This window comes from Ascaphus truei, chromosome 7 (genome assembly GCF_040206685.1).
Source record: "Ascaphus truei isolate aAscTru1 chromosome 7, aAscTru1.hap1, whole genome shotgun sequence".
NCBI lineage: Eukaryota > Metazoa > Chordata > Amphibia > Anura > Ascaphidae > Ascaphus > Ascaphus truei.
Genome location: NC_134489.1, coordinates 38,896,603 through 38,911,171, shown reverse-complemented (window position 1 = coordinate 38,911,171; position 14,569 = coordinate 38,896,603). Strand labels below are relative to the sequence as shown.

General features: G+C 47.7%; 1 protein-coding gene across 1 annotated transcript; it reads right to left on the bottom strand.

The window, feature by feature from the left end:
• Positions 1-2,769: 2,769 nt before the first annotated feature.
• Positions 2,770-12,597, bottom strand: LOC142498523 (cortexin-3-like). The gene is made up of 2 exons (XM_075606750.1): positions 12,410-12,597; positions 2,770-3,177 (listed from the first exon to the last, which is right to left on the bottom strand). The coding sequence occupies exon 2, from the start codon at positions 3,118-3,120 to the stop codon at positions 2,887-2,889; it is 234 nt and encodes a 77-aa protein (XP_075462865.1). The 5' UTR covers positions 3,121-3,177; positions 12,410-12,597; the 3' UTR covers positions 2,770-2,886.
• Between the last annotated feature and the right edge of the window lie 1,972 nt (positions 12,598-14,569).

The following is a 14,569-nucleotide window of genomic DNA, read 5'->3' as shown; positions in this document are numbered from 1 at the left end:
TTTTTTTTTTGTTTGTTTTTTGTTTGTTTTTTTCCATCTTGCGTTATTATCGACTACACTAGACAATGAATAATCGCAGTTTTGGCACAACCAGGCACCTGCAAATGCTTTCCAAATGATGTTCTAGAAAGGAATTCATTCCTAATATTTAAAAAAATAATGTACTTTTAAAATGTTGTCTTCTGCTATACCTTGAGTCTGTTGTCCTTCGCTTAGAACTCTCTTGACATGGGCATGTTCATAAGTGTAGGGAATTTATTTATTTATAAAAAATTTTTACCAGGAAGGAATACATCGAGGGTTACCTCTCGTTTTCAAGTATGTCCTGGGGCACTGAGTTATGATGACAAATAAGATAGTTACATTAATGTAACTATCTTAAGTAGTGATACATTTTTACCTAGGCATTAAGCTGTAAAAAGAAGGCCCGGTTGAAACCGAAGTTCCTTTCAGAGCTGGAATATTGATCTGGGATACTGATATCAGAAACCATTGCTTTGCTATATATTTGCCATATATCTTCCTGCCACATTGGCTGTTTTCACCCCAACAGCCTCTTCTATTCATTATTCATCACAACATCCTCTCTCTTTCTCCTCCAAGAAGAATCCGACGATGGAAGATTACTCTTTATGATCGGCAGAGCACGTCACAGGATTTCAATTAATACACTTAACTCGGAAATGACCCTACACCTAGATTCCTGTGTATATATTCAGTTTAAGGTGTGCTTTTGTGTGTATTCAAGAAATAGATTGCTTGTTTACAATTTTCATGTTCGTATTACCTAAACTACCACATTTTCACATTGAGCATGCAGAAATAGCTGATATAACAATTAGCAATGTGGTTGTTATTTTGGGAAACTGCAAGTGTGATGAGCATTTCCATCCCATGACTATCATTGTTGTACGTCCGAAAAAAAGACAATCCATGTGGAAATACATATTGAGCAAATCGCCAAGCACTTATTTTCATGTGCAAGGTACAAGATCGTACAAACGTATCAAGAGAAGCCACTTGGTTTCCATGAAAACCAGGATCATTTATCTTTTTCCATGTGCACTGGTGCTTGGCACTAAATGGTTGATTAATGGCATATTAGTGCTGGCAGTAACATATTGGTCCAGCTCACCCCCTTTACTTAGAGACCTTACAACTTTTAACACTTCTAATTCTTTCAAACTACTGTGGCATATGGAAGTTGCCTGAAATAAGGCCCACTAGACATTTGATCATCGTTACATAGTAGCTGAGGTTGAAAAAATATCACATTCAACATATTTAAACGACAGATACTTTATCCTATATTTGTATTTATAGTATTTTGATCCAGAGGCAGGCAAACAAAAAAAACCCCCAGTGACACATCATCCAATGATGTCTCATAAGGGGGATTTTTTTTTTACCTTCCTGACCCCAACAATGGCATCTTTATGTCTTAAACATGTTTATTCCTGTCTTATTCACCAGTTCAAATAATGTTATCCTAGGTGATTGCCTGGAATGTGCTTGCAAAGCAGCATGAGCTTTTTGGTTATACAGACTCTGACTGTCCTGCACGTTAACCAGTGATATTAGTCTTGGAGAGTTTGAAACCTGCATACCGAAAACACTTCAGCTATCATTTTGGACCAAGATTCCATGGAAGTGCTACTGGACTTGCCTATGAATTTGGAAACTTTAGGTTCTTTACCTACTCCTTGTTACTGTCGTAGATGAACATATATCACTGTACGTGATAAGTAACGTTTTTCTGTCCTGGAGCAAGGAGTCGCTTGGCGCTGTTCTATGTAGTGCGATGGCGCCCAATCTGGTGCTATCGCACGGAGAGCCCGTCGATGGCAATGGGGCTTTTTCGTGTAAATAAGGGCGTTTGTGTCTGTTTACCTACCTTTACACAGCCATATGTAAAACTAAAATGAACGTTTTACATACTAAGCTTTCCCGCCCGTATCCTAATACTGTTACATCATTGATTTATCCATCAGCCAATCTTCATTGAGGTATTTTAGGATCCTTAAAAAAAAAATGCATTCAAACCATCACTGAAACCAATAATGATCTGCTTGCATGGTGAGAAGAGGAAGGGGTTTCTTGTGTATGGTAGCTGTACACCTGCTACATCAACAACAACAACAGCATGGTCGATCTCTTTCATAAGGAGCACCGTTGCCCATTGACAAGTTAGCACAGAGGGCAGAAGAAGAGACAGTAGTAATAGTTACAGCCCACATCATTCTTATATAGGCATGGATCTCTTACACACTGTATGTTTGTGCGAGGCCCTGTAGCTGTATTGGCAGGGCTAATACTGTATTTATAACACTATGACCTTTAGCTTGGCACAGGTTACAAAATCTTTCAGTTGACGGAAACCAGGGGTGACCAACTCCAGTCCTCAAGGGTCACCAGCAGGCCTGGTGTTGGGGATATCCTTGCTTCAGCACAGGTGGCTCAGTCAACGACTCCAGTCAAGGGTCAGCAACAGGTCAGGCTTACAGGATATCCCTGCTTCAGCAGAGGGGGCTCAATTAGTGGCTCAGTCTTCGAGCCACCTTGGCTGAAGCAGGGATATCCTTAATAACTGGTCTGTTAGTGGCCCTTGAGGACTGGAGTTGGCCACCCCTGCGCCGAAGAGTGAGCCACTGATCGAGCCACCTGTGCAGAAGCAGGGATATCCCCAACACCTGGCCTGCTGGTGGCCCTTGAGGACTGGAGTTGGCCGTCCCTGACGTAAACATTTCACAAGCTGCACACAAAAAAAAACCACTTAGCCCTAAGCCGTTGTCCTGAAGGCCACCAGTGAATGTCTGAAAAGCCCTCAGGCCTTCCTCAAATGCATTTTTCTTTGACGGGGAGGCACCCCATTGCAGTCATCTTCACTCAGGCCCAGCGATAGTCAAATGTGTCCTTTTCCATGTAGTCTGTCCACGTGGAGGAGGGCATGCTGCGGTACGGGTCCAGGAGTATTCTAAAGCAGCGGATGATCAGGAGCCCGAGGAAGATAAACAGGAAGAAGACTAAGACGAAGGCCGCTTTCTGTTCCAATGTCAAGGAAGTCAGCGGCAGGGCTGCCCCGGAGGCTGGGAATGTGGTGCTTAGGATCGCCCCAGTCATGGTCACCAGCGATCGGCCCTCAGCATTAACTGTATAAACCCGTCTTCCTCCTGGTACCTGCAATTAGAAAGCACAACCAAGATACATGAGAGAGCTGAGCAATGAAACACAAGACCATTGAGTGGCACACTTGTCAAATCCCTCATCCCCCACAGTAATCCATGTGACGTTTCAATGCCACGAAAGTCCGTGGTGCACGGAATCATGGGGCCACGTGTGCATTTCTAATAAGAGAACATTTCATACCTGGCTCGTTGCTTAAGTTTTGATACCCGTTTTTCCAGTGGAATAATAGAATTTCTGCCCATTCCTCTACATTGTGTGGCCATATGTCGTTATTATTACATGACCTTAGAAGCCTCTTGGATATTACTAGGCAACATGGTTTGTTTTTTTGGTAAAAGGATTTTAATGGGCTCAAAATTCAACAACAGACCATCCTTGATTATTGGTGCGAAAGGCTTTGTGAACGAATAACTAGCCTCCATCCTTGTTAGATTGATATTCCAGTGTCGGAAGACAAGACTGATGTGGGAACTCTCTCTTATATTGGTGCGTCTCCGGAAGGACGAGGATGTTATCTGCAGGTTTGTGTTGTCCCCGCTCCCAGTTTCGTAGGAAATCGCCAGGAACACGTGTTGCCATCATACATTTTTGCTATATAAACCTATGTGGTAAATGCTGAATCTATTAGAGGTCGGGGCAACTTCAAGCAGCTGCTCATACTCAGCGGAGAGAAATGTCCCACTCGTTAGAAAGCTGGACATCTCTGCGCTGTACACAGGGGAGGATTGGAAAATCCACCGCCCCCTCGGCACTTACATGGGGCGGTTGCCTCCGTGCTGACGATCTCCTTCCCCATTCGAATCACAGCGTCAAATGACTCTGCGGACATCACCGGCGTGACGGCGCCTGTCGACGCTTTGCCATGGTAACGCGACATCGTGATGTCATTTGACGTTGTGACGTCACGTTGCCATGGTAACGAGACGCCGAGTGACGTCACGTTGGTGATGAACGCGGCGTCATTTGAAGCTGTGATTCGAGTGGAGGAGGGCGGCAGCAAAGGGGCGGCCACCCCATGTAAGTGCGTTCCCGGCTCTCAGGCCCGAGAGCGCGGCAAATGTATATGGGGGCGGACATTTTTGCCGCCGCTGACTGTACAGTGATACCGAGTTTCCAGTTCCTCAGGCTCACTGCTTTGCAGAAATGAACGGTCTCCATTATGTAAACAGTTGGAAGTCTGCAGTCATACTCAATACTGATTATTATTGCAGCGTGGTTATTTTCAGAGTTTGGACTTTCCACAACAGAAATGCTGCCTTAGCGATAAACCGCAACATTTTTTTTTTTTTACAATCCCACGACCTGTTCTATCAGCTGAAATAGTGTCTGTTAAACATCCCTTCAAACAGAGGCGCCAGGTACATTGTGTACTGTACACCAGGCGGTTCGCATCCGCCAATCAGCTGTGTGCTCAGCAGCAAAGAGAACTTTGAATGGCCGTGGAGGAGGAAAGACAGGACTGCCAAAGTGAATTCAGAATATCCCGGACATTATTCTTCTTATTTTTGCAAAAACAGGAAAACTCAGTAATGCAGAGTCTTCTCTCCCCACCCCCCTCTCCTCCCCCTCCTCCCCCGTTTTATTAAACGCTTTCTGCTCCACGCACTGTGCTTTTCACATTAAGGGACTTGCATGGGGAGGGGGAGAGATTGGAAGGTAGGAAGTGATCGCCAATTCAGCAATTCTGCTGCTGCGATAAGCACAGATATTACAAGCCAGTTATTTTGGTAGCTCGGTCTGATGACGGCTTTTTCAAAATGGAATTGTGTGGGGTTTTTTTGGTTGCATGTTTACCTTTCAATATATCTCTTGCCTGGCTGACTCATCTGGCCGGATAAAAGAAGTCTAGTTCCATTTTAAAGAAGTATTTCAGTGTATTTTTCCAACAAGCAACCTCTTCCATCCTGCTTGCGGGCTGTATGGTAACGCTGTTCTGTAGTCGTTTGATATTTATGAACGTTTGATGATAAACTGCTTTTGCTGGGCTTATTGAATATGATCTTTTTCTTTATAATTTTTGCCATTGTTATGAGCACAGCACTGACATTCATTACATGCCCAGGGTCCCAGATATGTGAAAGAGCTTCTAGTTCCCTAAACTCCCAGTTGCTCACTTCTATCTGCAGATGAAGGACTCCTAACAGTTCCCAGAATCCTGTGACTTCCTTTGGGGCCCCCGAGCTCTCAGCCACGCTGCTCCCACTCTTTGGGACAGTCTGCCACATACAGTTTGAGAGGCCCCCTCTGGGAATCTGTAAAAAACATGCTCAAAACCTACCTGTTTACCCAGGCGTTTAATTAATGAACCACAACCTGTCCGGCATTTAATAGCTACAGTAACGTCCCATCCTCTATTGCAGGCGTTCGCAAACTGGGGGGCAGACATTTTCTGGGTGGGTGGGTGCGGCGCTTGCAGAGGCCCCGCGCTCTTCCCCACTTAGCCCTTTGCCATGTCACAAAAGAGGCGCGAATTTAGGATTCTGAAATAAGGGTATATCGTGCTCCAGAGTTTGTGGAAGAGGGTTGGAACTTGAATTTGAGGTGGTCCCATAGAGGGGTTGTTTTATTGTGGGCTAGGAAAGTGACGGGGTTGGTGTGTCAGCTTTATCGAGCCATAAAATAGAACTTAAACCAACGGGAGATCTTATCTCATTCTCTAGCTCTACTCACACTCTTGAGTTACTATTAGAATTTCACAGAAGCAGCTTACCTACGTGAGTTGCTTGCAAATACTTCAGCAGATTCGGGGCGGTTAAGCCTCCATCGCAGTGGGCCTCTCAAGGGCTGAACCCGGGAACCTCGTCCTTTTACCTCCCCAGATGCACAACTGGATATCTTTTTAATCTCGACTTATTTTTTTTTAATCAGTAAATGATTTGTGGCTGGTTAGCCAGGAAGGTGAAAGCAATAGGAACCCCCAAAACAAATCCCATATCCAGTTGGCTGAGCCCACTCAATATACCCTGTAATGTTAGGCCTCGGCCATGTTTACCGCTTGCTGGCGGAAGCGTGCTGAGGCGTGCTCCCGCTCAGCACTGAGCCCCTACAGCCGTAATTAGAGCGGCTTTAGTAGGGGCTCACCTGCGCTTCCGCGCGCTTGCGGAAGCGCAGGTCTTAGGGGAATTTAAAATTTCCCCGCTTGCCGGTGCGACAGGCCGGTCAAGTGAGCGGTTCGCCCAATGAGGGCGAACCAGCTCCGTGACATCACTGCCCCGCCCCCTGACGGCCCGCTGACAGCACGTGCGGTAAGCAACTGCAAGGCCAGGGAAAGCACCCGCTTTCCCTGCGCCTCAGCGCGCCTCAGCGCGCCAGCAGGGAGCATGGCTGAGGCCTTAGACTTGTTACTTTGTACTGGAGGGTTGCTGGAATGTGATGTTATGGGCAGCCGCTAAAGAGAGAAGATTTGCAGCCCCAACATTTTATTGCTCAGACTTATCGGGCATAATGGGAAATTTGCCACTAATTGTAACAGCTGAGTTACACTGACTGAAGCAGCCATTATGTTAGACACACATTCAGGATTATTACAGATTGATAACAGGAGCATTAAACGATTGCCAGCCTAGGTAAGAAAGTAGAATTATACATTGTCACGTGAGCTACGTATACAAATAAGAAAAAAAGACGAAAAAAAGGGGGAATGTAGTATTACTGCTTTAAGGATATACCTGCTTCAGCACAGGTGGTGCAGTCGAAGACTGAGCCACTGATTGAACCACCTGTGCAGACGCAGGGATATCTTGAAAACCTTTGTGTACATTGTCAAAAAGTATACATTTCTGTGTTTTTTCTATTAGGCTCTCCACAGTAGAAATAATTAACATACAATTATTGTTTTTTACATATACATAATGATCATGTTCATCAAGAAGGAGCACATTTGTTTTTACATGAGTATAGCTTATACTTATATTTTAAGGATGTATCTTGTTTAGTTTAGTTTAGTTAAGTGTTTAGATAATAAATTGTATTTGTCTAAATTGCTTTGATGTATAGCAACACTATGGGCCATGCTAAACATAGATCTGTGTGGATATGGGCCGCTTTTTTTATGTGTAGTGTATTAACTTGTTATTGCCCTGCTGGGGGAGCGGTGCAGGTGAGTCTGCTTCTTTTACACTTGACAGCTTGGCTGCACCGATCTGTCAGTGGATTAGGCATGTTTGGAACGTCCGCATGCGCATGCGCGTGGCGAGGGGTCTAGTGTGCTTGATTGCCGCTCCCATGGCTGGTCTCCTGAGCAGCGTTGTGTCTACCAGCTGGTGCACATCGCAGGGACAGTGAGAGGTGTGGTATGCGGTGATTTTGCTAGCGCTGGGCTCGATCGCGGCGCGCATGCGCGGGGAATGTCCTTCTGATTGGATAGTAGTGGTCTGATGACGTCACGAGATATCGCGAGATTTGACAGATTTTGTGTATTTAAGTGGCTGTATATCGTGTAGAGGCACTTCTTGACAAAGTGCTTTGCACGAAACGCGTTGAAGGGTTGCGCCCCTCTTTTTTATGCCTTGCCAATAAAGAAAGTTTTTGCCAGACCTGTTCTCTGTTGGATGCTGTGCGCTACACACCTACATCTCTGGAATTCGCTTATATAGCAGCACGCATTGGAAGGGAGACTCTGGAGGTGAACAGTCTGTGAGTACTCTTAAGGGGCTATCCCAATGAGATGAAGGAGGGTGTCCCAGGACAACTTCCCCAACCTTCAGGGCTTCCTGGTGCCCCCACCCCCATTATTATGGACTGAGTATACCAATGCACAATACCTTAATACCCAGTGTCTCCCTCCCTTCAGAAGCACACACACAGCACTTTGAGCACCATTGTTCCATTCTGACTTTGTATATCTTGAAAACCAGACCTGTTGGAGGACTGGAGTTGAGAACCCCTGCACTAAGCTCCGATATGGAGTATCAAAGCTTGATCCGGCATTAACTGCAATACAGGCGGTCCTCGGTTATCCGCCAGAATCCGTCCTGCAAAGCGCCACCGCACTGCGGATCCAATGTTAATCCGTGGCGGTGAGCGGTGGATAATCCATTCCGACTTCGGATAATGCGTTCAGCGGGATGCATTATCTGACGTTGGGTGATCCGTTCGACGGATAATGGGCCATCGGACAGTCAATGGCAGATAACGCCGGATTACGCTTGGACGCCCCTATATATATGCTATTGTTTATTTCAGGTTATTGGGACATGCTGGTGTTTGCGCCTATGCTTGCACTTCCCACACTATAACAGAGGAGCAGCCCCTGAAAGCAGTATGCTGGTTCTCCAACCATAAACATAAAGATGAATTCTCCTCTTGTATGGTTATATAACAGTGTCCAAGTTTGCAATGGAACAGCTGTGAGGTGGCGTGTATTGGATGAAACACTCATCGTCTCTATTCAACACACTGCAGGAAATGACTACCACACACTTGGCCAGAGATAAGTGATGGGTATACGGATGCTTCGTGCAGGTTGCTATATACACGATAGCCGGTAATTGATTAAATAGTCTACGAATGATTGCCAAATAAATAAACACTTCGAGAACACATTTCCTTAAGCAGAATATAAAGGCGGGTGGTGAGGGCTGGAAATGGGGCGCCAGAGGTGAAGGAATATCGATACTAACATGGACAATCCAAAAATAGCTTGAGACACGTCACTTCTAGGTGTATCAAATTCTATCCCTTCCCCATCTGTCTTATGCCTTCTGCATGCAAGAGGAAACTGGGGAACAGCACTGGGGAAGGGCACAGGGGAACAGCACTGGGGAACAGCACAGGGAACCGCACTGGGGAACAGCACTGGGGAACCCCACTGGGGAACTGCACAGGGAACCGCACTGGGGAACAGCACTGGGGAACTGCACTGGGGAACTGCACTGGGGAACTGCACTGGGGAACCGCACTGGGGAACAGCACTGGGGAACTGCACTGGGGAGCAGCACTGGGGAACCCCACTGGGGAACCGCACTGGGAAAGGGCACTGGGGAACTGCATTGGGGAACCGCACTGGGGAACCCGACTGGGGAACAGCACTGGGGAACCGCACTGGGGAACCCCACTGGGGAACCCCACTGGGGAACCGCACTGGGGAACCGCACTGGGGAACCCCACTGGGGAACGGCACTGGGGAACGGCACTGGGGAACGGCACTGGGGAACGGCACTGGGGAAGGGCACTGGGGAACCGCACTGGGGAACCGCACTGGGGAAGGGCACTGGGGAAGGGCACTGGGGAACCGCACTGGGGAACCGCACTGGGGAAGGGCACTGGGGAAGGGCACTGGGGAAGGGCACTGGGGAACCGCACTGGGGAACCGCACTGGGGAAGGGCACTGGGGAAGGGCACTGGGGAAGGGCACTGGGGAAGGGCACTGGGGAACCGCACTGGGGAAGGGCACTGGGGAACCGCACTGGGGAACCGCACTGGGGAAGGGCACTGGGGAAGGGCACTGGGGAACAGTACTGGGGAACCGCACTGGGGAACCGCACCGGGGAAGGGCACTGGGGAAGGGCACTGGGGAACCGCACCGGGGAAGGGCACTGGGGAACCGCACTGGGGAACCGCACTGGGGAACAGCACTGGGGAACCGCACTGGGGAACAGCACTGGGGAACCGCACTGGGGAACCGCACTGGGGAACCGCACTGGGCTTGCCTACAGTACATATTTAATAATCATCTGCAATTCAAGAGATTTGGCGAATGTGATATTCTGTACCAGGGATCTTCCCAAACTTACCCTGCCGATCATATCCTGCAAGTGACGTTTTAGTAAGTCCAGTTTCCTCGGTTTTACTGCAGCAGGAGTTCCCGGTGTAAACCAGCACCTAATAACATGGTGGCGGTAATGAATATTGTACATGCCGTGTGATGGCATTGATTAAGAAAGGTCCCACAGGAGATCCTCCTTCTAATTCCAAAATGAGCCAGGGCAGGATCGCACTGATGTTACTGTTGTATACAGTACAGGCCCGAAGTTTACGTATCACCTAAGTGTTTGCTAAATTTGTAATATACAAAAAAAATAAATCTTTGTTCTCATCAACTGAATTTATTTTAACCCCCTAATTTGTGGAACGCAAATCCTCTTGGGTGAGCCAGAAAAACACAAACAAATACTCACCTATGGAAGGGGTGCGAGTACCTCAGCAAAGTTCAAAGCTCCCGTATCACGTCCGCCAATAGGAAGCCGCGCCAGATGATGTCACAGATTCCTATTGGCCCGCAGGACCCGGAAGCTTTGGAAAGCGGCCATTACCTGAACCCCAGCTAGTGGGCCAGAGCGGCTACCAGCACCCCCTACGGAGGTAAGTATCTCCAGAAGCAGGGGGTCCCCGGAGCTGAAATGAATAGGGTTCAGCTCCGGAGACAATCTGCTTCAATCCCGTGTAAAAAAAAAATACAAAAAAAAGGAAAAAAGCGTCCGCTTGAAAGTGTATTATATGATCGCAAGACAAATCAGCAACAGTTGTGAGTCTCCCATGTAAGGGTGTTTTTTACATTTGCTTCGCTACAGTGGATGTGTATTTTGGTTTAAGAATCACTTAAAAAGTTTGTTTTAAAGAGTACGAAAACTAAGGGTCGCCACATATCTGTCTTTCAAGTCAATAACCTGTTACTGGCGCTATAATGGGTTAAGGAAGATGCAGTTTATTGCAAAATGAGATGGCGTCCATTGGGCTAACCATGAAAAGACGTCATATTAAGAAATAGGATGTATAGTAGGAGAGGCAGCATAAAAACAACGTATCACTTAGGCTAAGTCCCCGCTAGCGCGGTGCGTGTGGCGCTCGTGCGCGGGCACACACGCTCACCCGCGATCGGCGCCGCTCACCCGCGATCGGCGCTTAGGTAAATAAAAAACTATACTTACCCGCGTGCTCAACTACCCGCAATGCCCCCCCCCCCTCCCCTGCGTGCGCGTACAAGCAGGACACCCGGCGCTCATGCTTGGAGCGCTCTCCAAGCATGAGCGCGCTCAGCGCCAGCGGGGACTCAGCCTTACTGTAGATGCAGCCACGAGGACAGGAGCAGCAATATGAGTGGTGATCGCTAACAGAACAGAACATTTAGCATTGTAATTAAACTCTACATCTATGCATAGTGTATGACAGTCATTCATTAAATAAACACATTCATTTCAGGGCACCCAACGGACCTTAGAAAAATCACAAGTGTTGGAGCAACACTGGTTTTACCATTGGTCAGAGGGTTTAAAAGGTATTCGTTAATACAGAGGTATTCAAGACTCCCCAACAGGTTATCCCTGCTTCAGCACAGGTGGCTCAACGAGTGTCTTAGTTAAGCCACTGATTGATCCACCTGTGCTGAAGTAGGGATATTCTGAAAACCTAACCTGTTGTGCGTGTGCGTGTGCGTGTGGGGGTGGGGGGGGGGGGGGAGGGCTTGAGGACTCATCATTGTGAATTGTGCAATAAGGCTTTTTCTTCATTGGTTTTAGCCGATTACCTGTACTCTCTATCAGCATAGAATGTTCAGAGATAAGAACTCCACTGAGTCCCGTCCATTGATCAGTCTCCATTGGTGCTACCTTTGAAAATTCAGATTATTTGAGCAGCAAGGGGAATCAATGATATATTTCCTAAATGTAGTAACACAGCAGGGAGAGGGAGTAGGCACTATGATACCATTTATTGGACCAACAAGTAGTTGGTACGTTACAGGCTTTCCAACCTCTCAGGGTCCTTCATCAGGTCCGACTCCTACCCTGAGAGGTTGGGAAGCCTGTAACACATCAACTACTTGTTGGTCCAATAAAAGGTATCATACCCGCTCCTCCCTCTCCATTCTCTGTTACTACATGGAAGAAAAGCACCAACACGCCCCCGCCCCACTTCTTTGCAATTTCCTATATGTAAAGATAATCAATGCTGGTATATATGAAATATATCAAAAACTTCAGATAAATATTGTTGTTGCTTTAAAAAATAAAAATAAACCTTTCTTACACACTGTAGCCATCTATTGTGCTTTCTCTCTGGGGGGGGGGGGGGGGGGTAGTTTGCAAAAGAGAGGGATTTCTGCATCATTTAAAGAAAATGAACAAAAAAAAAGCAGCTCCAGCCCCTGTCAGCTGCAGCCTGCATGCAAACGCCATGTGCTGTACCCCAGCTGCCTGCCACCCTCTGCCCTCCTCACCCAGCCTTCCTGTGCAGCGAGCTGCGAGAAGAGAATGCCAAGTGCCTGCGAGAGCCGCCTCTTCCTTACCTGTTGATGGGGAACTTTAATATTCCCATTCCTGTGCCGGATCCTTCATTATTTTGCTTTGTACCGTCACACAGCTGCATCCTCTCCTGGGGGGGGGTCTCCCCTTAGATTAGAAATTCTGGGTGTCCCCCCACCCCTCCATCTGTTTGCGCGATGCCTGGACCAGCCTTCCTCTCCTCTGCATTTTCTTGGGGACGCGCTGCTTTAAAAGCAGTGTTTTGGTTGCCAGTGGCAACTGGTACCTATAGCAACCCCATGGTCATTCTTCGGCTATTAATTGGAAGGCGCCAGTGAATGTTAACGCCCCGAAGAGGTCCCTCACTCTGCCCACTCAATCTTGTGCTGGACCTGCTCTTGTGATTGGCTGCGTAAAACATGTCTCACTATAGGGATGTGTGGCTGTATGGATTCCCTATAAGGAAGCTTCCCAGCACTTCACAATACAGCATGCTTTATACTGTAGTATTGTGCAGTTCATAGGGCTTGTTTCACCCCCCACCCACCCTGCAGTGCCATGCACAGGTATGCATGCTGGGGAGTCAGGACATTAACTTGCTGCTGTGTGTAAGGTCTCCCTGTCTTGGGCGATGCTGTGTAAAAGTTTGTCTGCCCAGTATCTGTTACAGGGTCTGTCTATTAAAGACGTGTTGTCATCTTTTTTGGGTGAGCCAAACATAAAATGCTGAACCTGTACAAGATGGATAGGCTGGGTTCATGGCTGGAGGGGCCGACGGCCAAAAAAGACCATGATTGAGCGTTGGAAGGTTTTCTCTGAGGGCAACCAATTCTTCAACATGGAAATGTGGGAAGAAATGCTTGAAGCTAATATGTAATGTAAGCTGGAGATATACTAGGACAGGGGTGGACAACTGCAGTCCTCAATGGCCACCAACAGGTCAGGTGTTCAGGATATCCCTGCTTCAGCACAGGTGGCTCAATCAGTGGCTCAGTCAAAGATTGAGCCACCTGTGCTGAAGCAGGGATAACCGTAAAACCATGATCTGGTGGTGGCCCTTGAGGACTGGAGTTGCCCAGTCAACGACTGACCCACTGGTTGAGCCACCTGTGCTGAAGCAGGGATAGCCTGAAAACATTGCCTGTTGGTGGCCCTTGAGGACTGGAGTTGCCCGCCCCTATGCTAAGAGGTAACCTTAAGTAAACTTGAAATAGAGACACGTCTGTTTGTTGGTTTAATGTTCATGGTTTAATGTGTGTGTTTGGCTTGCGGTCTCCTATACACACAAACAATATGACTTGGTTCATCTTTGTTCCTCTCAATAAGGAGAAGAGGGGATTAAAGAAAGGAGGGAAAACAGAGGCCACAGAGACGTTGCAGGTGAATGTGAGAGGACTTCCACCGGCCACACTTACAGAAGATATATGTGTGGCTGTGTGGGACTCCGGAAACCAAATAAGGGGGAACACTGCAACTACAGCAGAGCTGTATTATATAACCCAAGTGATGTACAAGCAAATGTTTCAAGTGCGGGTCGTGACTTTTGCTGTAACACGCTACCTGTTAGCTAGGGTTGCCAGGTGGCACACAATGGTGAACAATGGACACAATGGTGAATGGTGCGATGCACTCGAGACACCTCCCACCCCTCTCACCCCTCTCCGTTCCATGCTGTTTCCTCCTCACCTTGGCCCCACCCCCAGGCTCCTGGCACCTGCTCCTGATTGGCTGCTGCTGGGTAATGCAGCCAGTCAGGATGGTGGAAGCTGCCCAGCCCCCTAACAGCAGCCCTGCTCTCTCCCTGCTCAGGGAAATCCCGCGGCCCCCCAAGCCGGTCAGGTCACTATGTCCAGAGAGGTACAGTAATACTGGTCACATACATGTCCAGTATTACCTCTCATTGTTTACTGGACAGAGTATCCAAATACAGGACTGTCCGGTTCAATACTGGACTCCTGGCCACCCTATAGCTGAGGGTCTGCAAGCGATGGAAGACTTGATTAACACCCTTGTTACGTGCAAACCGAAGGCACAGTGGCTGGAACGGAGTCTCAAGTCAGGTTACTCAGCATCACAGACCATCTCCCCCTGAGTACTCTGTATAGCGTGTTCATGTTTGGGGAGTGATCTCACATTCATTTCAGGGTTCAGGCTTTTTCTTTTTTTAACATGCCCCAATTTTTCCACCCTGTGGCAATCCACTA